General features: G+C 64.4%; 2 protein-coding genes across 2 annotated transcripts; both read left to right on the top strand.

Moving 5' to 3' along the window:
• The first annotated feature begins 471 nt into the window (after positions 1–471).
• Positions 472–13,817, top strand: TONSL (tonsoku like, DNA repair protein). Its single transcript, XM_012558787.1, has 26 exons — positions 472–496; positions 617–712; positions 825–967; positions 1,702–1,885; positions 2,216–2,345; positions 2,680–2,851; positions 2,932–3,046; positions 4,008–4,153; positions 4,283–4,435; positions 4,671–4,796; positions 4,996–5,179; positions 6,520–6,584; positions 6,677–6,766; positions 6,901–6,973; positions 7,071–7,234; positions 7,321–7,444; positions 7,570–8,351; positions 8,480–8,556; positions 8,911–9,064; positions 9,136–9,214; positions 9,710–10,011; positions 10,117–10,288; positions 11,252–11,427; positions 11,923–11,996; positions 12,473–12,606; positions 13,624–13,817. The coding sequence occupies exons 1-26, from the start codon at positions 472–474 to the stop codon at positions 13,815–13,817; spliced, it is 4,134 nt and encodes a 1,377-aa protein (XP_012414241.1).
• A 422-nt stretch (positions 13,818–14,239) lies between these two features.
• VPS28 (VPS28 subunit of ESCRT-I) lies at positions 14,240–19,924 on the top strand. The gene is made up of 10 exons (XM_004387400.2): positions 14,240–14,299; positions 15,933–16,010; positions 16,550–16,578; positions 16,690–16,727; positions 16,936–17,025; positions 18,293–18,398; positions 18,519–18,620; positions 19,232–19,285; positions 19,404–19,495; positions 19,670–19,924. Exons 2-10 carry the CDS (start codon positions 15,974–15,976, stop codon positions 19,785–19,787), a joined length of 666 nt encoding a protein of 221 aa, XP_004387457.1. The 5' UTR covers positions 14,240–14,299; positions 15,933–15,973; the 3' UTR covers positions 19,788–19,924.
• Positions 19,925–22,625: the final 2,701 nt, after the last annotated feature.

Below are 22,625 nucleotides of genomic sequence, written 5' to 3'. Positions count from 1 at the left end.
CTAGGAGGAACAGCGTGTGTCCACCAGGTACTTCTTGGGCTCGGGAGACCACAGGCCCGGGCAGAGTGCTCAGGTCTTGGGGGGCGGCCCTGTGAGTCCAGGGAAGCGCGGGTCCTCCCCGGCTCGCCCCATTAGCGCTGCTCCTCGGCCCCTGGGCCAGCCGGACTACAATTCTCAGGAGTCTTGGGCGCGGGGGGGGGGGCAGACTACATTTCCCAGGATGCTCCGCGACCCAACCCACGCCCCCCACGCCGTCGCCGCCGACGCCAACGCCCAGAAATGAGACTGAGCCTGAGGACAGGGCTGGTAGCGAAGCAGCGGGAACTGAAGGGTGGGACTGGGCCTGCGCGCGAGGCTGGGGCGGGGCCTCAGGAGTTGAGGGGCGGGGCTAGGCCTGCGCGCGGGGCCGGGGCGGGGCCGTGGGAGCGCGGGAAATCCGGATCTCCGCGGCGGCGGCGACCCGACTGCAGCATGAGCTTGGAGCGCGGGCTTCGCCGTGAGTCCCCAGGGCGCCCGGAGCGCGGGGGAGCGGGACTCGGACCCGGCCGGGGCCGGCGGCTCTCGCACTGGGCGGGCTCCGCTCACCCTGCTCACCCTTCCTCTCCTTCCTCCGCAGAGCTGAGCAAGGCCAAAGCCAAGGCCCAGCGAAGCGGGCAGCTGCGGGAGGAGGCCGCCTCCTGCCACCAGCTGGGGGAGCTCCTGGCCAGCCATGGTGAGTGCCGCCCGCGGGGCCGGGGCCGGGGAGGACGGAGCTCCCGCGCCCGCCTTGCACCCCTGGCTGCCGGCCGGGCTGAGCCTGAGGCCCTCTGTGCCCCGCCGCCCAGGCCGCTACGCAGAGGCCCTGGAGGAGCACCAGCAGGAGCTGCAGCTCCTGGAGAGCGCGGACGACGCCCTGGGCTGCGCGGTGGCCCACCGCAAGATCGGGGAGCGGCTGGCGGAGATGGAAGACTACTCAGCCGCCCTGAAGGTGTGGGGAGGGGGAGGACCAGCTCTCATACGAGCCACACCCCAGCCTGGGGTCGGCCTGCACTTTTTGGGGTCCCTTTCTGAGGAGGGAGGCATGGTCTCCAGTAGAGGGAGAGGAGAGATGTGCCGTGAGGGGGCCTCAGGGAGCCCTGTGACTGGTCAGGTAGCCTGGTCCGGGGGTGGGGCACCGCAGCCCCTCCTGGAGCCTGGGCAAGAACAGATTCCCTGCCCAGAAACTGTTAATGAAAAACATTAGTTGAGCTGCGTTCATGGATCAGGGCTGCCCTCGCTGCTGGGGGCGGGGCTGTGGCACCCCAAAGCAAAAAAAAAAAACCTAGCCCAATGCCATCAAGTCGATTCCGATTCATAGAGACGCTGCAGGACAGAGTAGAACTGTCTGCCCCATAGGGTTTCCAAGGAGCAGCTGGTGGATTCAAACTGCATACGTTTTGGTTAGCAGCTGTAGCTCTTAATCACTGCACCACCAGAGCTCCTTGTGGTGCCCTAGCGCCTTCTGATGCTGATGTCCACTTCTCCCCTATGATGCCACTAGCTGGTTGACGCATCGGGGGCAGCTGTCACCACAGACAGCCCTTGGCACAGAGGAGATGGGAGATGTGGGGCCTGGCCTTCACCTGTTCTATAGGGGTCTTGGGGGAGAGGGAGCTCCCCTGGGGAAGGTTGGTTTGCTTGAGTTCCGTCGGCCCACAGCAGTGGTCCCCCTTCCTGCCCCAGCACCAGCACCGCTACCTGGAGCTGGCGTGCTCCCTGTCCAACCACGTGGAGCTGCAGAGGGCCTGGGCCACCGTCGGCCGCACCTACCTGGACATCTATGACCACAGCCAGTCGAGGGATGCCCTGCTGCAGGCCCAGGCTGCCTTTGAGAAGAGTTTGGCGATTGTGGATGAGAAGCTGGAGGGTAGGTGCCCTCCAGGGGCCTGGCCCTGGCCCGCCGCCAGCTGCGGGCGGGGGAGGCTGCTGCCCCACCACCAGCCTGGTGTGCGTGGCTGGTTCTGCCCGCTGGGGGCCTCCCTGTGCGCGAAGCCCCTCCTGAGGGAGGGTGTGCTGCCCGTGCCTCAGAGACCTCCCGTTAGCAGCCGTCTGCTCTTGCCCTTCGCCCTTGATGTGTCTGCAGCAGGGCCCTTGATGCCCACATTGGGGGCGGGGTGAGGCTGGACAGGGCGCAGGGCCAGGCTGGGGACCCCGATTGGGGACAAGGCGGCCGAGCGTCTAGGGGTGCATCTTGCAGGGGCTGTGGCCCATCGAGAGCTGATTGAGATGAGGACTCGGCTCTACCTAAACCTGGGCCTCACCTTTGACAGCCTGCAGCAGGCGGCCCTGTGCAGCAACTACTTCAAGAAGAGCATCTTTCTCTCTGAGTAAGGCCCCTGCTGGCCCTGTTCCCTGACCCAGGGAAAGCAGGCGTGGGTGGCAGCTCCCTGGACCACCCTCGAGGGCAGTATGGTTGGGCCTTGCCTCTCCCTTTGTGCTGAATGCCAGGAGGAGCAGGCTGGATTTGGCTGGTGCGGGGGTGGAGAAGCCCCTGACTGAGGCTCAGCGGCCCTGGCCTCCAGCATAATGAGTACCTATAATTTATCAGGCACTCACTGCTTGTTAGCGACCACCTGAAGTGCCTCAGGTGCAAGATCTCTTCTATTCTGCAAGCGAGAGTGTCCCGGGGGCCCTGAGTACCTGTGCTCCCCCCCCCCCCAGGCAGAACCACCTCCACGAGGACCTGTTCCGTGCCCGCTACAACCTGGGCACCATCCACTGGCGTGGGGGGCAGCACTCCAAGGCCATGCGCTGCCTGGAGGGCGCCCGGGAGTGCGCCCGTGCGCTGAAGAGGGGGTTCATGGAGAGCGAGTGCTGTGTGGTGATCTCGCAGGTGTGCAGGCAGCCCCAGAGCCCTGGCCAGGCAGGCCTCTGGGCAAGATACGAGTCTCGCCTTCTTCCCTTGTCCCTCAGATTCTCCAAGACCTGGGGGATTTCTTGGCTGCCAAACGTGCCCTGAAGAAGGCTTACAGGCTGGGTTCCCAGAAGCCTTTGCAGAGAAAGGTGGTCTGCAGTAACCTCAAATATGGTGAGACTGGCAGGGGGACTCGGGGTGCAGAAATGCCACGGAAAGGGGTGGGGAGCTGGGGAGGGCTCCTGGCCCCTCGCAGAGGGGCCTAGGCATGTCTCCTTGGGAAGGCAGCACCTTCAGTACCGGGGCCTCTGCCGACAAGAGGGGTAGGTCCCCACCCCCCTCCCCACCGGAGGGCGACCGCTCCTCTTCTCTGAGCCCGCGGCACGTGTGGAAGAGGTGGTGGGAGACCAGCAGGACGTTGACTTGCCAGCCAGCTCTGTTAGCACCCTAGGACTGCTATGCAAAGTACCGTGAAGTGGGGGTGGGGGTCTGACATCAGGGTGCTGGTTATGTTGGTTCCTTCTGAGTTTTGAGGGAGAATGTGTCCCAGGCCTTTCTGACAGCTTCTGGTGGCTCCAGGCCTTGCCGCTCAGCTGCGGTGTCACATGGCCGTCCCTTGTCTCTGTGTGTCCTCTGGTTTTATGAGGGCGCCACTCACAGAGATGAGGACTCACCCTAACACCCGGCGTGACCTCACGCTAACCAAGGACGTTTTGAAGACCCCTGTTTCCAAACGGGGTCGTATTCGTAGGCTCAGGGGTTGGGATTTCAGCATATCTTTTTTGGGGGCACAGCTCAATTCATAACACCAGCTTCTTCATTGGCAAGCTAGAGATAACTTTTGTCCCCCCACCCAGTAGGACAGGGATCCAATGCCCACGGGCTGAGTAGCTCGGGGCACTAATGACTGGGGGTTCGCAGTAGGTGACAATAGCAGGCTCTCCCCCGAACCAGGTGTCATTGTGAAGTTCAGTAGTCCTCCTATGGGGTAGGCTCTCTTGCTGCCCCGTTTCACCAGAGGGTGTGAGGCCTGGAGTGGTTGGTGGCCTGCCTCTGGGCACACAGCCAACAAGGGACAGCGCCAGGAGCAGGGCCCCACGCTGCGCCGGCCCCTGGCACGAGGCTCTTCCCGCAGTGTTGAAGGTGATCCGGCTGCAGCAGCAGCTGGGGGAGGCCAAGGGCCAGGACCCTGAAAGTGCCATGGGCATCTGTGAGCAGCTGGGGGACCTGTTCTCCAAGGCAGGTGACTTCCCCAAGGCAGCCGAGGCCTACCAGAAGCAGGTGTGCAGCCCAGCTAGGGTGGGGTGCTCCTGGGGGGATAGGCGGTGGCGGCCCCTGGCTGGGGCGAGATGCCCCGGGAGGGAACAGGGTGGGGGCGGTGACGGGGCCTCACCAGCGCTGGCTTCCCAGCTGCACTTGGCGGAACTGCTGGGCCGGCCAGGGCCTGAGCTAGCTGTCATCCACGTGTCCCTGGCCACCACCTGGGGTGACATGAAGGAGCCGGGCCGGGCAGTGCACCACTACGAGGAGGAGCTGAAGCTGCACAGTGGGAACCCCCTGGAGGTGAGGTGCACTGTCTCCCGCCCGTGTGGCACAGGTCTCCCCTACTGTCCCAAGGGCTCTGCCTCACCCTGCGCTGGGGGGAGCTAGCTGACAGGCATCTCCCTCCCCCACGGGCATGGGCAAGGCTCGGTGCCAGACCTTGCTGTCGCAGGAGGCAGCGGTGGGGTTGGGGGGGGAGCTGGTCCAATGTGGTGGGCAGTGTGGCCACGGCTCGTCCCTCCTCCATCCGCTCCAGGAGGCGAAGACCTGGTTCAACATTGCACTGTCCCGAGAGGAGGCTGGGGATGCCTATGAGCTGCTGGCACCGTGCTTCCAGAAGGCACTCAGCTGTGCCCAGCAGGCCCAGCGGCCCCGGCTGCAGGTGCGAGAGCTCTCCCTCCCACCCACGTGCAGACCCCTCCAAACCCCGGCTTCCCTTGCAGCCCAGCTGACCCCCTTGATCTGCGTCACCCATCTCTTACCCCCCATGAGGTGGCTGGGCTGGCATCCCCCCTCACCCTTCCCTGAGCTGTCTGCTCTCCCCGGAGCCACCCTACCCCTCTCTGCCCCCTGCCCCTCAGGGGCGCATCCTGCAGCACCTCCACACGGTGCAGCTAAGGCTGCAGCCCCAGGAGGCCCCTGGCACCGAGGCCAGACTTCAGGAGCTGAATGTGGCCAAGGATGGGGAGGAGGATGAAGAGGAGGAGGAGGAGAACGAGAACAGTGAGGCTCTGGAGGTCAGCGAGGTGGAGCTCTCAGAGAGCGGTGAGGGCACTTGTCACCCTGGTGCTGTGCCAGCTGCCTGGTGTCCTCCTAGGCGGCTACCTTGAGCAAGGCCAGGTGGGGCTGCCCTGAGGCCTCCTCGTGCGGGAGGGTTCACCGGCATCCCAGGGAGGTGGGCAGAGGCAGAGGGGTCATGCTCCCCGGCATCCAGGCTGCGTGCTGGGAGCCTGAGGCAGGCCCAGAAGCACCTGGGGGAAGTGGTGGTCGGAGTGTGTTGGCCAGGTGAGGGGGCAACAGGGTCAGAGGCCAGGGACAGTGCTGTCAGAAGTGGACAGACATTAAGACCAGCCCAGTGCAGGTGGGGTGCATCATGGGGGCCCTTGGGCGGCTGGGTTAGGACTTTCCAGAAAACCCTGAGAGCTGGTGCAGGTGCTTCTCCGGGGGGATGCGGAGGTCAGCTGTGTGGGGGTGGGTGTGAGCTCGAGGCTGGGAGGAGTTAGGTCTGGTTGCCAGGCGGAGGAGGTGAGAGGGAGGCGGGTGAGAGTGCTGGCTTCTGGCTGGAGTGACACGTGGCTGGGGCGTTCCCTGAGCCTGGGAATGGCAGGAGAGCCGTGACTTCCATCTTGAAATTGAGGTGCTATGACCCCCAGGTGAGGGGTCCAGGAGGCCAAGAAAGTTCAGGCTTAAGAGGAGGGAGTCAGGCTGGTTGCTGGGGTGCAGGTGGTGCCTGCCCTGCGGGGGTAGAGGACTAAGAATTGGAGCTTTCGGGACTGCCACTCAAGAGACAGGCAGGGTAAAAGGAGCTGTGATGAAGAAGGTTCCAGAAAGGCTGAGACAGCAGGACGGCCAACGGGGACAGAGGTCATCCTGAGGACTGGGGTGGGCATGACATCCCGGGAAGAGGTGGGGGTGGGCTGTGTTCGCCGCACCAGGCATGGGGGTGTTGGAGCTCTGGGGAGGGGTGTGGCCGCACACACAGACACCGGTAGAGAGTGTCGCCGGAGCGTGCAGGCTCCAAGGATGAGCGGTGTTCACGGTGGGGTGCCTTGGCCCGAGACCAGTGCATGAGAGGGGTGAGCAGAGGTCTGGGCGGGGAGCCCATGAGCGGAGCAGGGGCTGGGGGCTAGGGCAAGGGAGGGGGCTTGGTGGGGAAGGAGGGTCAGGAGCATCCCCTAGGGTAGAGGGTGAGGGCAGCAGGGACCCGTGGGTGGAAGTGGGGCGGTTTCCAGAGGGGGATAGCAGCAGAGCAGGGCTCAGCCTGGGGCCACGTCTGGCAGATGAGTCCCCCGGAACCCCTGGCCACCAGCTCAGCCGCTCCTGGTTGGAGAGCCAGCGGGCGGGTTTCTAATGTTCACAGGGGTGGGTGGGCTTGGCTCTTCCAGAGGATGAGCCGCCAGAGGAGGATGAGGAGCTGCGGGGCTGCCTGGGCCAGTGGAAGGTGAACAAGGTGAGGACCCCGTGACCACCCCTGCCCCCGGGCACACCGGCCCCGTCCAGCCCCCCCTCACGCCCTGTCCTCACGGACGGCTGTGCCCACAGTGGAACCGGCGGAACGACATGGGTGAGACCCTGCTGCACCGAGCCTGCATTGAGGGCCAGCTGCACCGCGTCCAGGACCTGGTGAAGCAGGTGGGCCCCCAGACCCCCACGTCTTGTCCTGGCTCACCTGGGGTCCCCCCATCCCAGCACCCCCCCCAGGCTCCTTCCAGCTCCTCGCAGCCTGGAGCCCTCCCTAGCCAGGCTGCTTGCTGTCCCTGGTCCAGGGCCACCCTGTCAACCCTCGGGACTACTGCGGATGGACACCCCTGCATGAGGCCTGCAACCACGGGCACTTGGGTGAGTGTGAGCCAGGCGGGTCTGTGTACCAGGGGGTGGGGGCCCAGGGGTGAGGTGGGGGCTCAGTGCTGGGCTCACGTCCCTCACCGGCCCACAGAGATCGTCCGCTTCCTGCTGGACCACGGGGCCACAGTAGACGACCCAGGCGGCTCAGGCTGCGAGGGCATCACCCCACTGCATGATGCCCTCACCTGCGGCCACTTCGAGGTGGCTGAGCTGCTCATTGAGCGTGGTGCATCTGTTACCCAACAGACCACCAAGGTGAGCGGAGCAGGCGGGTGGGGGCGGGGCCGCAGATGGGGGGCAGCTTTGCCAGCTGGCTCAGGGCCCACCGTGACCCCCTTCAGGGCCACAGCCCCCTGGAGACGCTGCGGCAGTGGGTGCGGCTGTACAGCAGGGACCTCGACGAAGAGACGTGGCAGAAGGCTGGCGCCATGGAGAGGCTGCTCCGGACAGCCGCGGCGGGCCTAGGCAAGCAGAGACACGTGCTGGCCCCAGGGACAGCGCCCAGGGGTGCCCTGAGGGGAAGCTGTGGCAGGCATGGCAGGGACAGTGCCTGGCACCCTTGTCTTACCTGGATCCTTTCCTCCCCACAGCTCCCCAGGGCTCCCAGGCGCCCCCGGCCTTTCCGAGTAATTCCCTATTTGACCCTGAGACCTCTCCTCCCTCAAGCCCCTGCCCAGGATCCCCCTCTTGTGATCCAAGGCCCCCAGAGGCCTCACAGGCCCGTGGCAGGCTCTCCCCCAGGCAGGCGGCACCCACCGTGACCAGGCCTCGAAGGGGCCGGCTCGGGCTGACTAGCAGCAGCAGCTCGGAGAGTGAGGACAGCGAGGGCCCCTGCCAGCCAGCACAGAAGAGGCCTCGGCCCTCAGCATCTGCCGAGCGGGTCCCAGCCCAGACGGCCAGCCTTGCCGGGGACAGAGAGGCAGCCGTGGCCAGTGCCAGCCGGGCGGCCTACCAGGCAGCCATCCGGGGCGTGGGCAGTGCCCAGAGCCGCCACCTGGGGCCCAGCCAGCCTCGGGGCCTGGGTGAGGCCCCAGCCCCCTGGGCAGCCCTGGTCCCCGAGGAGGAATGCCTGGATGGAGACTGGCTGGAGGACGACTCGCCCTTGACTCTGGGCCGCCAGAGGGGCAGCCGCCCACCCCACCCCCCAGGCAGTGGGAACGGCACCAGGTGCGAGGCCTCGGGCTCAGGTAGCAGCGAGCGTCCCACCAGGCCCCGGACCCGGCAGAGCCGCCTGACCTCGATCCACAAGAGTTGGCGTATGGAGGTCAAAGCCAACACAGAGGCCAGCTCAGCTGCAGAGCCCCCAGGGAGCCCCGACATTCCCGAGACCTCAGGTCCTGGGGAGGACAGCCTCTTGGCAGGCCAGCCCTCGGTGGGTGTGTGCTAACCAGAGCAAAGTTCTCCCTAGCTCCTCGGGACCAGTGGGGGTGGCAGGGACCACTGCAGTGCACTGCAAGTTCTGTCCTGACTTGCCTCTCTTCCCCCTGCCCTGCCCACCAGGGCCCAGCCCTGCCCCCACCCATCCGGGTTCGAGTCCGAGTTCAGGATAATCTCTTCCTCATCCCCGTCCCACACAGGTAAGGTGATAGCCTGCCTCCCTCATCCTGCTGCAGCTCCGGTGGCCTGGGATGTGTGACGAGACTTGGCAGGGTCCCTGGTGGTTGGAATGGAGCCACAGGCCCGGGCAAGGGCACAAGCATAGGCCAGCAGGGTCCCTGGTGGTCCCGGCAGGCCCTGTGGCCGTGTGGAACAGCCCAGAAAAGCCATAGGTGTGCCCAGCTACAGGCAGGGCCTGGCATGTCCCGAGCACGGCAGTGTGGAGCTGGACGGTCCAGGGAGGGGCCAGAGGGGGAGCTGTGGACCCCGAGCAAGATGTGTCTGGGAGCCAGGCATCTCCACTGAGTCTGGGCTCAGCGCCATCTGCCCCACAGCACCAAGGCCCGCTCCGTGGCCTGGCTGGCCGAGCAGGCTGCCCAGCGCTACTACCAGACCTGTGGGCTGCTGCCACGGCTGACATTGCGGAAGGAAGGGGCCCTGCTAGCCCCGCAGGATGCCATCCCTGACGTGCTGCAGAGCAATGAGGAGGTGAGCAGGGGGACCAAGGGGCTGGGTGCCGGGCGCCATGGGGGCCTCACTGACCTCACTGTGTCTTCCAGGTGCTGGCTCAAGTGACTTCATGGGACCTACCCCCACTGGCCGACCGCTACCACAGGGCCTGCCAGAGCCTGGGGCAAGGTGAGGGCCCGAGAGCCACTGCTGCGAGGTAGAGGCCAGGCAGGGGCCCAGGCGCCCCTCAGGACACCCCTCCTTCCAGACCCATCTGAGTCTTTACCGCTGCAGTTAGATGGAGTCTCCCTTCCCCGCTGCAGGGGGCTGGTGCCTGGGTGCTGCACCCTGTGCTGGCACTGGGGCTGGCAGGTGGGTGAAGACGGCTCCGATTTTCCAGGTTCCACCTGGAGGGAGTCAGGGCAGGGCCACCAAAAGTCACATAAGGAGAGTTTGGTGTGAGCTGGGACCCGCAGGAGAGGCTTGTCTTGAGGACTGAGCAGTGAGGGGAGAGACAGCTGGTAGAGGGTCAGCCTGACGGGTTGCGGAGCTGACATGGCAGAGGCGGGTCAGCTGTGCCCCAGGTGCCACCAGGGCTGGTGAGGATGGGCTGCCTAGTCGCCCCCACGATTCAGGGCAGAAGGGTATTGCCCACCTGTCCTGGTGACACCGTGTCCCCCACAGCGGAGCACCCACAGGTGCTGCAGGCTGTGGAGCGCCAGGGCTTGGGTCCGACGTTTGGTGTCTGCTCGCTGGCCCTGCGCCAGGCCCAGCTCACCCCCCTGCTGCGGGCCCTCAAGCTGCACGCAGCGCTGCGGGAGCTACGGCTGGCAGGGAACCAGCTGGGGGACGGATGCACTGCTGAGCTGCTGGCTGCCCTGGGCACCATGCCTAGCCTGGCCCTCCTCGACCTCTCCTCCAACCACCTGGGCCCGGCCGGCCTGCACCAGCTTGCCTCGGGCCTCCCAGGCCAGGCCGCCTCTCAGGTAGGGCCCAGAGCATGGTCCTGGGTGGGGCAGGATGGGCTCTGCGGGGAGGAGACCTGGCCGCTGTGGCTCTGGAAGCCAAGTGCCAGTCTGTGTCTCCTGCAGAGCTTGGAGGAGCTGGACTTGAGCATGAACCCCCTCGGAGACAGCTGCGGCTTGGCCCTGGCCTCCGTCCTCCGGGCATGCCCCTCACTCAGCACCCTGCACCTCCGGGCCTGCGGCCTTGGCCCCAGCATCTTCCTGAGCCACCAGGCAGCCCTGGGTGGAGCCTTCCAAGGTTAGCTGTCAGGCACATCCAATCCCTGGCCAAAGCGCTGGGTTCCAGCTGCCTCGAGGGAAGGTGTGTTGAGAGGCTTCCAAACCAACCAAACCCCTTGCTGTCGAGTCGATTTCGAGTCATAGCAGCCCTGTGGGACAGAGCAGAACTGCCCCATGGGGTTTCCAAGGAGCGCCTGGTGGTTTCCAACTGCTAGCCTTCTGGTTAGCAGCCGTCGTTCTTAACCACTATGCTACCAGGATTTCCGTTGAGAGGCTTAGACGCCCTGAAAACACCCAAGCCAGGCTTCTCCAGGAGGGACTGGGCTTCAGAGGGTGTGCAAGTGGACGGATGTGTGGGCTGGGGGCCCGTAAGGGGCATTTGGTGCTTGCCAGCCTGGGCTGTGTGCCCCCCAGGGTGAGTCCCAGGCATGCAGCCCCCTGCGCTCACCAGCTCTGAGCACTGTCTTTGCCTACAGCAATCCCACCATGAGCCCACCCCAGGCTGCAGAAAGCAGTGGTCCCAGGGGACAGGGTTGCCCAGTCGGAGCACCACCCCACTCTGCAAAGTCCTGGTGGTGCAGTGGTTAAGAGCTCGGCTGCTAACCAAAAGGTCGGCAGTTTGAATCCACCAGGCGCTCCTTGGAAACCCTATGGGGCAGCTCTGCTCTGTGCTGTAGGATTGCTCTGAGTCAGAATCGGCTCCACCGCACACAACAACCACTCTCTGTCCTACACACAGACATCCTGATCTGGGGCACTGCTTCGGGCCACTGAAACGCTCCTGTCTTGGGGGAAGGGGTGAAGAAAGGCCCCCAGAGCTGGTGGAGAGAGGTTGGGCTCCAGAGGCTGGCCCTTTCAGCCTCTCTGAACCTCAGTTTCCCACACACAAGGAGTCAGGATGACAGCTTCCCTGCAGAGGGGTCTTGAGGGTCTTGAGGCGGGGGTTGCCACGTGGGGCTGACGGAGGCTCTGGCCTGTGCAGACGCTGAGCGCCTGAAGACGCTGTCCCTGTCCTACAACGCCCTGGGTGCACAGGCCCTGGCCCAGGCCCTACAGAGCCTGCCCATCAGTACCCTCCTGCACCTGGAGCTCAGCTCCGTGGCAGCCGGCAAGAGAGAGGCAGGGCTCATGGAGCCCGTGGTCAGGTATCTGACCAAGGTATGAAGTGGGCTGAGATGGGGAGGGGCCACCATACCCCCAGGGTTGGTCACAGTGTCCTGGCTGGTGGGCTGTGGGAAGGCTGGGAGGGCCTCACCTCAGCTGGGACCTACCCACCAGTGGTGACCCCTGGGTGAGGGGTAGGGGGCTTGGAAAGAAAAGCTGCAGGGGCGGCCTGCCTCCAGGGCTGCTTCCCCCCACCCCCACTCCAGGCAAGTGGTCCCAGGTCCAGGGGCCACGCCCAGGGCTCATGGGGACTCTTTGAGTCCAGTCACAGTATGCTGAGTTTGACTCACACCTGGAAGGAGAGGCACTTCCTTGGAGCATCTTCTGAACTCCAAACTGAGGGACATGCTCCCTGTGGCTGGGGGATGAGGCTTCCTCTCTGTGCACCCCCTTCCTGAGGAGGGGGCATTGCAATGGCCTCGGGGGGGGCATTCTTCCTTGGCCCTGACCCAAGTGACCTTGCCGCCCCCTGGCTGCTGCTGTGTCTAGGAGGGCTGTGTGCTGTCATACCTGACCCTGTCTGGAAACCATCTGGATGACAAAGCTGTGAGAGACCTGAGCAGGTGACCGCCCCACGGCCCACCATCCTGAGGGAGGGGTCTCAGTTCATGGGGGAGCTGGTCAGACAGGAGGGCCGCAGGGGTGGTGTGAGCCCCTCAGGGTGTCCCAGCCAACCCCTCCTCTGAGGGTATCCTGAGGTCCAGCTGCCCTCCAGCTTCCACCCCGGCCACGTGACACACACCCCTCCTGGCTCTCTCTCCACACTCTCTGGCTCTTCTCCGCGGGTTGTATCCCTGCTTTTCACCCTGTTTGCACTGAGCGCTCGAGCCCCAGCTGGCTCTAGAGGGTATCAGCAGGTGCCCGAGCTGGGCTAGGCATACCTGGGCCAACCACTGCAGTCCTGATGCCTGGCAGTGCTGGTCAGGGCTGAGCTGCCCGCCTGTTGGGGCTCCCTGTGCAGCTGCCTTCCCTAGCGATGCGGTGGGGGCTCCATCCCGGGAAGCTGACCCCTGTGCTTCTCCTCCCATGCTCCCCTCAGTTGTCTCCCTTTCTGCCCCTCGCTCGTCTCACTGGACCTGTCTGCCAACCCTGAGGTCAGTTGTGCCAGCCTGGAGGAGCTCCTGTCCGCCCTCCAGGAGCGGCCCCGCGGCCTTAGCTTCCTCAGCCTGTCAGGTGAGGGCCTGGGCCCCCCTCCCTCGCCACTGTGGCCCCCTGCTCATGCCCAGGGGACGGGGTGGGGGGAGGCTGATGTGGCAGGGACGTGATGGGCACCCCCCAGCATGGACAGATGAGCCCAGTTCCTAAGCCTCAGGGCCGCCCCCCCGATGCTTGGCAAACACGGCGAGTGGAACCCCTTCACCGGTGGGAAGAAGGAGTCCAGGGTGGCTAGGGGTGCCACCAAGGGCCCTCCCACCCCCTGGCAGGGGGCTGCTCTGGCCCATCTGTGGTCAGTGGTAGCTTGTTCTCGTCCTGGCCATGCCAGGACAGTTCCCCCCAGAGCTGTTTGGAGGATGACCTGCTGTTCTTGCCTGGCAGCCCAACTGGGGCCTCTACCTTCCAGGGCTCACATCTCCAGGCCAAGGAGCTGGGGGTGGGCGTGCACATGGGAGCCCCTGGGTACCTCCTATGCCCTCCCCCAAGGCCACGCTGACTCCTCCATTAAGGCACCCCTGAAGGCAGACTGGTGGGAGACCTGTACTCTGCTGAGGGCCACTCCCCCTGCACCGAGCTCCCAGGGTCCTGAACCTGCTGGGGGCTCCCTGGCCTCTTGAGAATCAAACCTTGGCAGCCTAGCGCTCTCCTGAGCTAACCCGGACCCACAATTTACAGGTTCGGGGCAGGCATGTTATGTCCATTATACAGATAGGAAGACTGAGGCGCAGTCAGACCTTGAGAGCAGAGCGCAGTCAGAGGCAGAGACTGGGCCCAGCGTTTATTTGAGCCAGCCTCCCTCGTGCTCTATTACTGGCTATGCAGAGGAGCCCGTGCTTCTCCGGGCCTCCATCCAGCTTTTGGAGCCCCAGGCGGGATGTGTGTCTTCCCAAGACCACATTGGTAAAGACGGAAGAACATGGGCTTGGGAGCCCCCATGGGACCTGTGGCAGGCCACTTAAACACCTAGCACTTGTGGTCCCGAACCCAGGTTCTGCCAGAAGCAGCTCCCTGAGGTCTGTTCTTGCCACCCCGCAGGCTGCGCCATCCAGGGCCCCCTGGGCATGGGCCTCTGGGACAAGATCACTGCGCACCTGCAGGAGCTGCAGCTGTGCAGCCTGCGCCTCACGCCTGAGGACCGGGAAGCCCTGCGCCGGGTGCTGCCCAGCCAGCCGGGCCCTGGAGTGTGCACTTTGGACCGTGGCGCCAAACTCTTCTTCAGGTGCCTCTGAGAAGCCGGCGCCTCGCTCCCCCACCCGCCCACCAGATGCGCCCAGCTGCGGACATTGCGAAGCCCTCAATAAACGAATCTGCTGCCTCCACCTTTGCTGCCTGAAATAGGGAGGGTGGGACTGGCGGCTCACTGTGGTAGGGCAGCCGAGGCCCTTTCCCCCGGGGACCCACCCTCCTGAACGCCACACAGGATGCGGACCCCGGGCGCTGACTCCTGCTCTCGGAGCTCACTCGCGCGTCAGTAAAGCCCCGGACCACACGTGCTAGTCCTGGGCGGGTTCCGCCCCTAGTCGCGTCGGGGGCGTGGTCGGCAGTCCTGGCCGTGCCGCCCCAGGGCGCAGACATGACGGGCGAGCGCCGAGCCATAGATCGGGCGTGTCCCCGGTCCTGCGCAGGCGCAGACTTGAGGGGCGAGCGCCGGGCCGTCGGTCGGGAGCACCCCGCCCTCGGCGCCATCTCTCGGACTTGCCGACCCCGCCAGGTACGTGGGGCGGGGGGACGAGGGGAGGAGGCGGCGGGGCTGGGCGGAAGAGGGCGACTCTGGTCCGGGCCCTCTGAAGTGTCCGGGTGTCTTGCCGTCGCCAAGGAGACCCCTCCCCGCGCTGCGGTTTCCTGGGCCGCCAGGCGCGTCCTGGTGTTTGCCCTCCCGGTTTTGGGGACTTCTCTCGGCATCTCCTGATCTGTTCCCCGATGGGGACTGCGTCTTTCCCTTCCGCCCGGGGTTTTCCCCGACCCTCCCTCCCACCATGTCGTGAGGTTTTCCTCTTCGCGCCGCGGGGTGGACTCGTGGTTCGCAGCAGTTTCCCCGGGGGTAGGAGCGATGCCCCGCGCCCCTCGCGCCTCGCCAGTCGTCTCATTCCGGAGCTCTGACCCCTGACCCCCGGTTCCCTGGGCCTGTCTCTCCACTGGGCCCCGCCGGAGCCCCTCGTTCCGTCCGAGCACCTCAGACATTGGCCACCCACCATCGCGCAGGACAGAGACCCAGGCGTCCCAGGCCCCGCATCCTGTCAGCCCCAAGTCCTGCGAGTTCCAGCTGCCAAATACCCCTGTCATCCCCATACCCAGCCGGGGTCACCATTACTACCCGCCAGATCGACTGTGGCAGCCTCGAGCGTCCCACAGTAACGCTGTGCTTCCCCTAAACCAAAACGAGCCTGGCACCGCCGAGTCGATTTCGACCGAGTAGAACTGCCCCACAGAGTTTCCGAGGAGCGGCTGGTGGAGTCCAACTGCCGACCGTTTGATTAGCCCCCGAGCTCTTAACCACTAGGCCACCAGGGCTCCGTGCTTTTCCCACCGGGTGGCTGGTTTGTGAGGTTTACTTGTTGGCTTGCAGCCACATGGCATTCCTGTTTGTTGCTGAGTGGCATCCCTCCACCTCCTCTGATCAGGCTCCATCCCCCACCCCACCTCCGGTGGTTACCCACCCAGCGACTCCTTTCTGATCCCAGCAACTCCTTTCTGATCGCCCTCTGTCAGAATTTAACACAGGCCACACCTCCTTTTCCAGCGCGAGCCGTTCTAAACACAGGGGACAGGCTGTTTCTCAGTTCTTATCTTACCCTGCTGGCCAGCATACCTGGGTACCCGTGTACTCCTATGGTGCTAAACACTCTCTTTGGGCTGACGAGTCCCCCTTGATGGTGGCAGCCTGGGCCTCTCCCTGAGCTCCAGCTGCCCCTCACACCAAAAGCCCCAACCAGGAAGCACCTGGCAGCTGCCTGCCTGACCCAGACTTGCTTCCTGCTCTGGTCTGCCTGTCTTGGTTCGCCTTGCCATCATGGTACCCTTGGTCTGAAAGCAGAGGTGTCGATCTTGACTCCTTCCTGGTTTTTACCCTCATTTCAAATCCTTCAACGAGTCCTGGGGGTTCTTATTTCCAAAGCCAGTCTGGAGTCGCCTCCACTGCTGCCCCTGGTCCCAGCCACCAGCCTCCCGGACTAAGAGGACCCTCCCAGGGCCCCCATTTCTTTCTCTAGGGCACACTGCCTACCTAAAGGCTCCACTCGGAGCCATTCTGAGCTTCCACCCTGGCTCCTGCCCTCCCCTGCACCTTGGCTCTGGCCTTGCTTCCTCCTGGCAGCCCCCAGGTGGGTCGGGTGTCTCCCACTCAGGGTCACGCTGAGATCTCTGCCGCACCGCCCGAACCTCCAGCATGTTCCATGGGATCCCAGCGACTCCGGGCCTGGGAGGTGAGTGTGGCTGGAGCTGTCTGTCTTTCTGCAGGGCCAGTTGGGGCCAGGGGTTGTGGGGGGTGAGCCCAAGCTCTCATGTGGCCCCAAGTGGCCCTGGGTGGCCAGGGCTGCAGGCACAGAGAAGATGGACCTTTAGTTCTGCAGGAACCTCGGGCATCCTGACGTCCCGGCCAGCAAAGCCTGGGGGTGGTCCAGGCCTAATGCTCACAAATGGAGCGTGAGTCCTGTTGTGCCGTGCCGCACACCAGGTGCTATCACCCCACTGTGTGGGTGAGGGTGCTGAGGAGGAGCGACTGAGTTGGGAGCCGGGCCTGGCACATGGCTCCCCCGGCCCCCAGGCAGCATCTCCTGCCTGGTCCTCCTGCAAGCTGGTGGGGGGCCAAGACTCAAACCCCCATCTTCCAGCTGCCTACAGCTCTTTGGTACACAGCACAGGGGGCAGCCCCCATGAAGGGAGCCGAAGTGGGCTAGGGTGGAGGGGGCACTGTGCCGCTTGTCTCCGTGGCCGCCTGCCAGCTCTGCCTGCTCTGTTGCAGCTCCTGGGAACAAGCCCGAGCTGTACGAGGTGAGTACCGGACAACAGCACGCGCTGTGTGACCGTGCCCTGCAGCCCCTCCTCAGGTCCCGAGCTGCCTTCGTGGTGCTGGGCTAACGCACTCCCCACTCTCTCTGACAGGAAGTGAAGCTGTACAAGAATGCTCGGGAGCGCGAGAAGTGAGTCCAGGCCCCTCACGCCATCCCCCACTCCTGCCCACCTCCTCAGAGCAGCTCCTCTGCTCACCCCCTCCTCAAGGGCCAGGGAGGACAGTGGTCAGGCCGGCGAAACCATCCTCACGGCGCCTCTGCTGGGCTAGGCGGGCGGCAGAGAAGTGTTTGCTCAGCTGCACCCTCAGGGCGGGTCTGACGGGCAGCGTGCCCACAGGTACGACAACATGGCAGAGCTCTTTGCGGTTGTGAAGACAATGCAAGCCCTGGAGAAGGCATACATCAAGGACTGTGTCACCCCCAATGAGTGAGTCACTGATATGCCACCCTGTGGCCTCTGGCCAGTGCCCAGCCTTGCCCTGTGTCCATCCTTGGAGGCCTGTTCCTGCTCTCAGGGCCTGGGTGGCCGGTAGGAGCAAGAGTAGGAGCCCCAGGGCTTTGTCCCCCTGCCCCCGTGTGAAAATGGTATGAGGGCAGTGTCCAATCTCCTCTAACTTTATAAGGCGGAAGGAGAGTCAAGATCAGCAGCCCAAAGCTGATTCCTGTGAGGCAGAGGTCAGACAGGTTTCCTCTCTCCGCCTGTTCACTAGCTCTGACACCAACCATCCTTCCCGAGGCACCCTCTCCTTCTCTGCTGGGTTCAATGGTTCGTTGCAATGGTCACGCAGAACTCACAGACTATACTCATGATTATGGACTTTACTAGGGAAGTAACAGTTACAATTCAGGCTCAGAAACACTCAGGATAGTTCTTCCATCAGGACAGCCCCTTCCCAGCCATGCTTGCATGCACGTCTCTCTCTGGCCTAGGCCTCTGCCCAAAGGGACTCGGCTTTCTCTCTCTGTGGGCCTGCTGTGCCGTCTCCTGCTGCCGGGTCAGTGCTGCCACCACTTCTCACCACCTTCAGGGTTACAGTTTGCACTGTCCCGGTCTCCTGCTTCCAGGAGCTTCTCAGCACAGGAATCCCGTGTCCAAAGGATGTGCTGGCTCCTGGCTGTTCTTCCTTCGTGGGATCCTCTCTTTCCCGCTTCTGGGGTGGCGCATTTCAAGCCCAGTGGGATGGCAGAGTGACCAGTCCCTTTGGTGGGCCACGATTACCCTGCCACAGAGTCCCACCCAACCATCTGGGTGGGACTTACATGAGCATGGCGAGAAAGGCCACACAAAAGTGATCTGTCGCACTGCACCCCACCATCAGGCTGGCAGCTGTGGTGAAAGATCCCAGGGGAGGGGCATGCTTCCCACTGTGCTCCCTGAGGGGGGCCTGACGCACAGGAGGTGTGTAGCCTGTCCAGTGTGGGGGTGGGCTGTCCAGGAGAGCTAGGCCCACGGACGGACAGCACAGTCGGGGGCAAAGGGCTGAGCCACACGGGCCGCCCAGGTTGGTGGCAGGTCTGCCCCTGCTCTCCTCTAGAGCTTTTTCACTGGACACGTGAGATTCCCTAGTTCTCTGTGGCCCGGGGTGGGGGCCCCCTTCTTCCTGGGAGAGCCGTCTGTGTGTCTGGATGGCCCAGGGGAGCAGCAGGATGTGTGGCATGGCCGGGCACGTGCTGACGCAGCCCTGGCCTCCCAGGTACACGGCCGCCTGCTCCCGGCTCCTGGTCCAGTACAAAGCCGCCTTCCGGCAGGTCCAGGGCTCCGAGATCAGCTCCATCGACGAGTTCTGTCGCAAGTTCCGCGTGAGTTCTCAGCCCTCTGCCCCCCCCCGTGTGGGGTGTAGGGGGTGCTGTTGGGGCGGAGCCCATCTGCCTGGGGCACCATTCCCTTGAGGCCAGGCACCTACGCCGCCCTCCCCGCAGCTGGACTGCCCGCTGGCCATGGAGAGGGTCAGGGAGGACCGGCCCATCACCATAAGGGACGACAAGGGCAACCTCAACCGCTGCGTCGCCGACGTCGTCTCGGTGGGCCGGGGCCCGGCTGGGGCGGGGGCCTGCACCGGGGAGCCCCACCGTCCTGAGCTGCTGGGAGCGAGCGCTGAGTCAGGGATGAGAGGGGCGGACAGGGTCTCCAGGCAGCTCCCCACCAGACCCCTGGCAGCGGGCGATGGGGGAGAGGAGCCATTCCTGGGGTGCGCTCCGCTGGGATGAGCTCGGCATCCGCCCTGGCGGAGCTCCTGGGGTCACACCCTTCTCTGGAGTGTGTGTGGTCATCCACCAGCCTCCCTCCACTGCTCCCCGGGGGCTAGAGCGTCCCTGTGGCTGGGACGTCCAGACACACACACGCGGTGCCCCATGCCTGCAGAGTCACACGGGGTGGGGGCGCCAGTGCCCTGCAGGTGCCTTCAGGAGGTGTGAGGCCAGGAGAGCCCCATGCCAAGACGCCGAGAGGCAGCAGCACCAGGGTGCAGTGAGGAGGGCCCAGCGAAGATGAGAGCTAAGGCTGAGGAGGAGCGGACAGGCGAGGGGCCTGGGAGGGGAGAGGCCCGGCGCTCGGCTGCAGAGGCACCCGTCTGCAGCTCAGGCCTGACCAGGTGGTGGGGGTGGCAGTGGTCTCACTCACATTTTCCCCCCAGCTCTTCATCACAGTGATGGACAAGCTGCGCCTGGAGATCCGAGCTATGGACGAGGTCACTTTCCTGCTAGGGTTGGGGCTGGGGTTGCTACAGGGTAGGGCTTGTGGCCCCTTCTGCTTCCTGAGAGGCGGGCGCCTGGGGGTGGGTCCCAGTGGGCTTGTGGTGTCTGCAGATCCAGCCTGACCTGCGGGAGCTGATGGAGACCATGCACCGAATGAGCCACCTGCCCCCCGACTTCGAGGGCCGCCAGACGGTCAGTCAGTGGTGAGTGTCCGTCCTCACTGGGCAGCCTCCCAGCAGGCGCCACGCAGCCCTGTGAGCTCCTGTTCTGCTGCGCCCCCCCCGCCCCCCACATTCCCCAAACACCCACTGCACTGCCCCCAGGCTGTCCCACTCCCTGCCCCTCTCCCCCACACACCCCCACCGTGCTGCCCGCAGGCTGCAGACCCTGAGCGGCATGTCGGCCTCCGATGAGCTGGACGACTCCCAGGTGCGCCAGATGCTCTTTGACCTGGAGTCGGCCTACAACGCCTTCAACCGCTTCCTGCACGCCTGAGGCTGTGCCCCACCCCAGCCCCCAGCCTGGGGGTGACTTCTCCACGGTGGCTTCTCTCCTGGACAGTCTCAGTGCCTGTTGTCTGTGCGTCTATCCGTGACCCTCTCCCACCCTCCCTACAATAAAGATGCTGTCTGACCTCTCTCCTGCGTGTTCTGTCACCCTCTGGGCCTGGAGAAGGGGCTCCAAGCACGGAGGTCTTGCACCGCACCCCCCAGCCTGGCTCTGTCACTGCCCCTGTGTCCTTCACACAGGCCTTTCATCAGGGAGGGCCCAGGCACCAGCTCGGGGACAGCAGGTTTGGCTCAGGGACAGCCTTCATGTTGGTGGCACGGGTTTCACAGCACCTTGGCTAGGTGTGGCTTGAGTCCAGGGACAGAGAAGGCTGCTGGGGACACCCCCTCCTCTGAGGGCACATTCAGGGGACGGGGGCAGTGTTGCTGGGGTCGTAACACTGATGCCCATACCACTGGTGCAGCTGCTCCACCCTACCCCAGGCTCCAGCCAACTGCCAGGCTGCCCATCCCTCATGGTGAACAGAGGGGCATCTGAGGGCCCACAGGAGAGGGTGGAGCACCTGCTCTCCCAGCTCTGCAGGGTGGCTCAAGCCACCCAGTGCCTATAGGCCTCCCCTGCAGGTCCCTCCTTAAACCCTGGCTCACGTGGAGCGCAGTGGACAACTCACGGTGGGCTCAGTCTGCCCTCCTGCCCATGCCGAGAGGGCCCCAGAGCCTGGTGGCCCTTGCCCATGGCTGGGGGTGTCCGCTTACAAGCACTAGGACCGTGTGGGTGCCGACAGTGCCCTGCCCTGTGAGGAGACGCAACAAATCACACAACCACATGCCTGGGCTCTGAGATGCACTTTCTTTCATGTTTTAACAACTGGAATCAGGACAATGGCAGGCACAGTATAATTGTAGCACTTTTCTTTCTCATCAGCGCCTGAAACAACGCTGCTTCTTGACACGGAAGAGTCAGTGGAGAGTCCCGGCCCGGAGCCTGCTGGTGTGGGGCAGGCAGGGCAGGCTGTTACCTTTACCCCAGAGCCTATTGCTATCTTACTGTGTGGGAGGGGCCGCAACCAGCTATGAGCCAGGGCGGGGCCAGCCTGCAGGGTTTAAGGGTTTATGAAGGGTGTGGTGGGTGGGAAGAGTACCTGGGAGGAGGTGGGGCTCCCATGGAAATGGGGATGCCTGCAGGCAGGGGTCAAAGCAACTATCCAGTGGGTAGCTGGACATGAGACTGGTATTCTAGAAAGAGGTCCTGTGAGACCAGACGTCCCCACACACAGGTGGATGCCATCCCAGCTGTCCACAGAAGGTCCCGGGACCGGCCTGGGTGCTCTCCAGGGCTAGGAGAATGGGGAGAGACCCCACAAAGGAGCCTCAGAAGAGCGGGGGCGGGGGCAGGAGTCCCCAGATAGGGAGGCGGGATAGACTGGGGTCAAGGGAAGGTTGATGCAACAGGAAAAGCCCCGTTGGACTGACAAGAGCATGGTGGGGGATGATGGGATGGCAGTGGAGAGAGGTGTGGGCATGCAGGACAGAGGCTCCAGGGCCCAGAGGAGGATCTGGCTTTGGGAGGAACCATGGGTCGGAGGGAGGATTGCAGGAAGCTGGTGACCACGAGGAGGTACACTGGGGGAGAGGAGGGGAGTGGGAGAATGAACTGGGGCAACGGAAGGCCTGTGAGGACCAGCCCAGGAACCTGGACCGGGACCTTTGTGCTGAGCCCTTGAGCAGGGGGCCAGAGGCAGCTCAGAGGAGGCTGGCCAGGTCCGGCGGTTTGGGCCTGAGGCTGCCCTCCTCCTCACTTGTTTCCTACCACACTAAGCCAGCACCTGGTCCAGGCATCGTCTGAACCCCCCGTGGGCAGGCATCTCCCTGCCCCTACCCAGCTCCCCTTAGGATCCCTGGACGTTACACTACCCACGTTCTTGGGTCGGAAGGGCCACCATGTGTGTCCAGCGAGTGAGCAGGCAGGTCCTGTTATGTGTGCACACGTGCGTGAGTGCGTGCACGCATGTCTCTTGGAGACGCCCCAGAGCCGGGACACTTTGCGAGCCCATTTGCCAGACAGGAACCCAAGATTCTTGGAGCTCCTTCCAAGCTGCTGCCCTGCCTTACTATCGACACAGGTCCAGCGGACAGAGTCCTCACCTCAGGGGAACTCCAAGGCCTCTATGCAGAGGTCACAGGCCTTGGGGTCAGGATTTGGCTGAGCTGGCAGGCGTGCTGTCACCTGGCTGATCAGGGAGTCGGGAGGCAAGGCTGTCCTGACAGCTGCAGTACCCAGGACAGATTAAAATCGACCTGGGGGGGTCAGTGCCCTGGGGTCCGCCCCTCCCCCAGCCGCTGACTGAGCAGAATCAGGACGCCGGCAATAAGGCCACAAGGGTGTAAATGCCGAGAAGTGATCAGGCAGGGAGAGGCAGTACTGGCGCCAGCCCTCCCCCAACAGGCCCCAGGGCCTCAGACACCTGCCCTGGTCCCACCAGGGGCCTGGCCCCCAGAAGCCCTCCCCAGAGGCCTCCTCAGAGTCCTCCCAGAGACCCCCCCCAGAGCCCCTCAGGGGTCAGGAGCAGGGCCACATTCCTTCCTGTTTTGTTTGTCTATTTTCTGGGGAATTTGCCTGAGGGCAGGGGAAGGGGGGAGGGGGCTTATCAGTTCTTTCCACTCTTGCCCAAGAGGAGATCCCCCACCTCCCACCCCCAACTGAGGCCCCAAAGACTCTGAGAAGCTGAGTAGCAGGGCCAGGAAGTTTCTACTGGGAGGGGTGGGCTCTGGGGCTGGGAATGTCCCCGGTGGGGTCAGGCTGTGGCTCTGGCCCACCGTGACC

Source organism: Trichechus manatus, unplaced genomic scaffold, assembly GCF_000243295.1.
Source record: "Trichechus manatus latirostris isolate Lorelei unplaced genomic scaffold, TriManLat1.0 scaffold00185, whole genome shotgun sequence".
NCBI classification, from domain to species: Eukaryota; Metazoa; Chordata; class Mammalia; order Sirenia; family Trichechidae; genus Trichechus; species Trichechus manatus.
The sequence above is the reverse complement of the archived record's forward strand: the minus strand, read 5'-3'. Positions and strand labels throughout refer to the sequence as shown.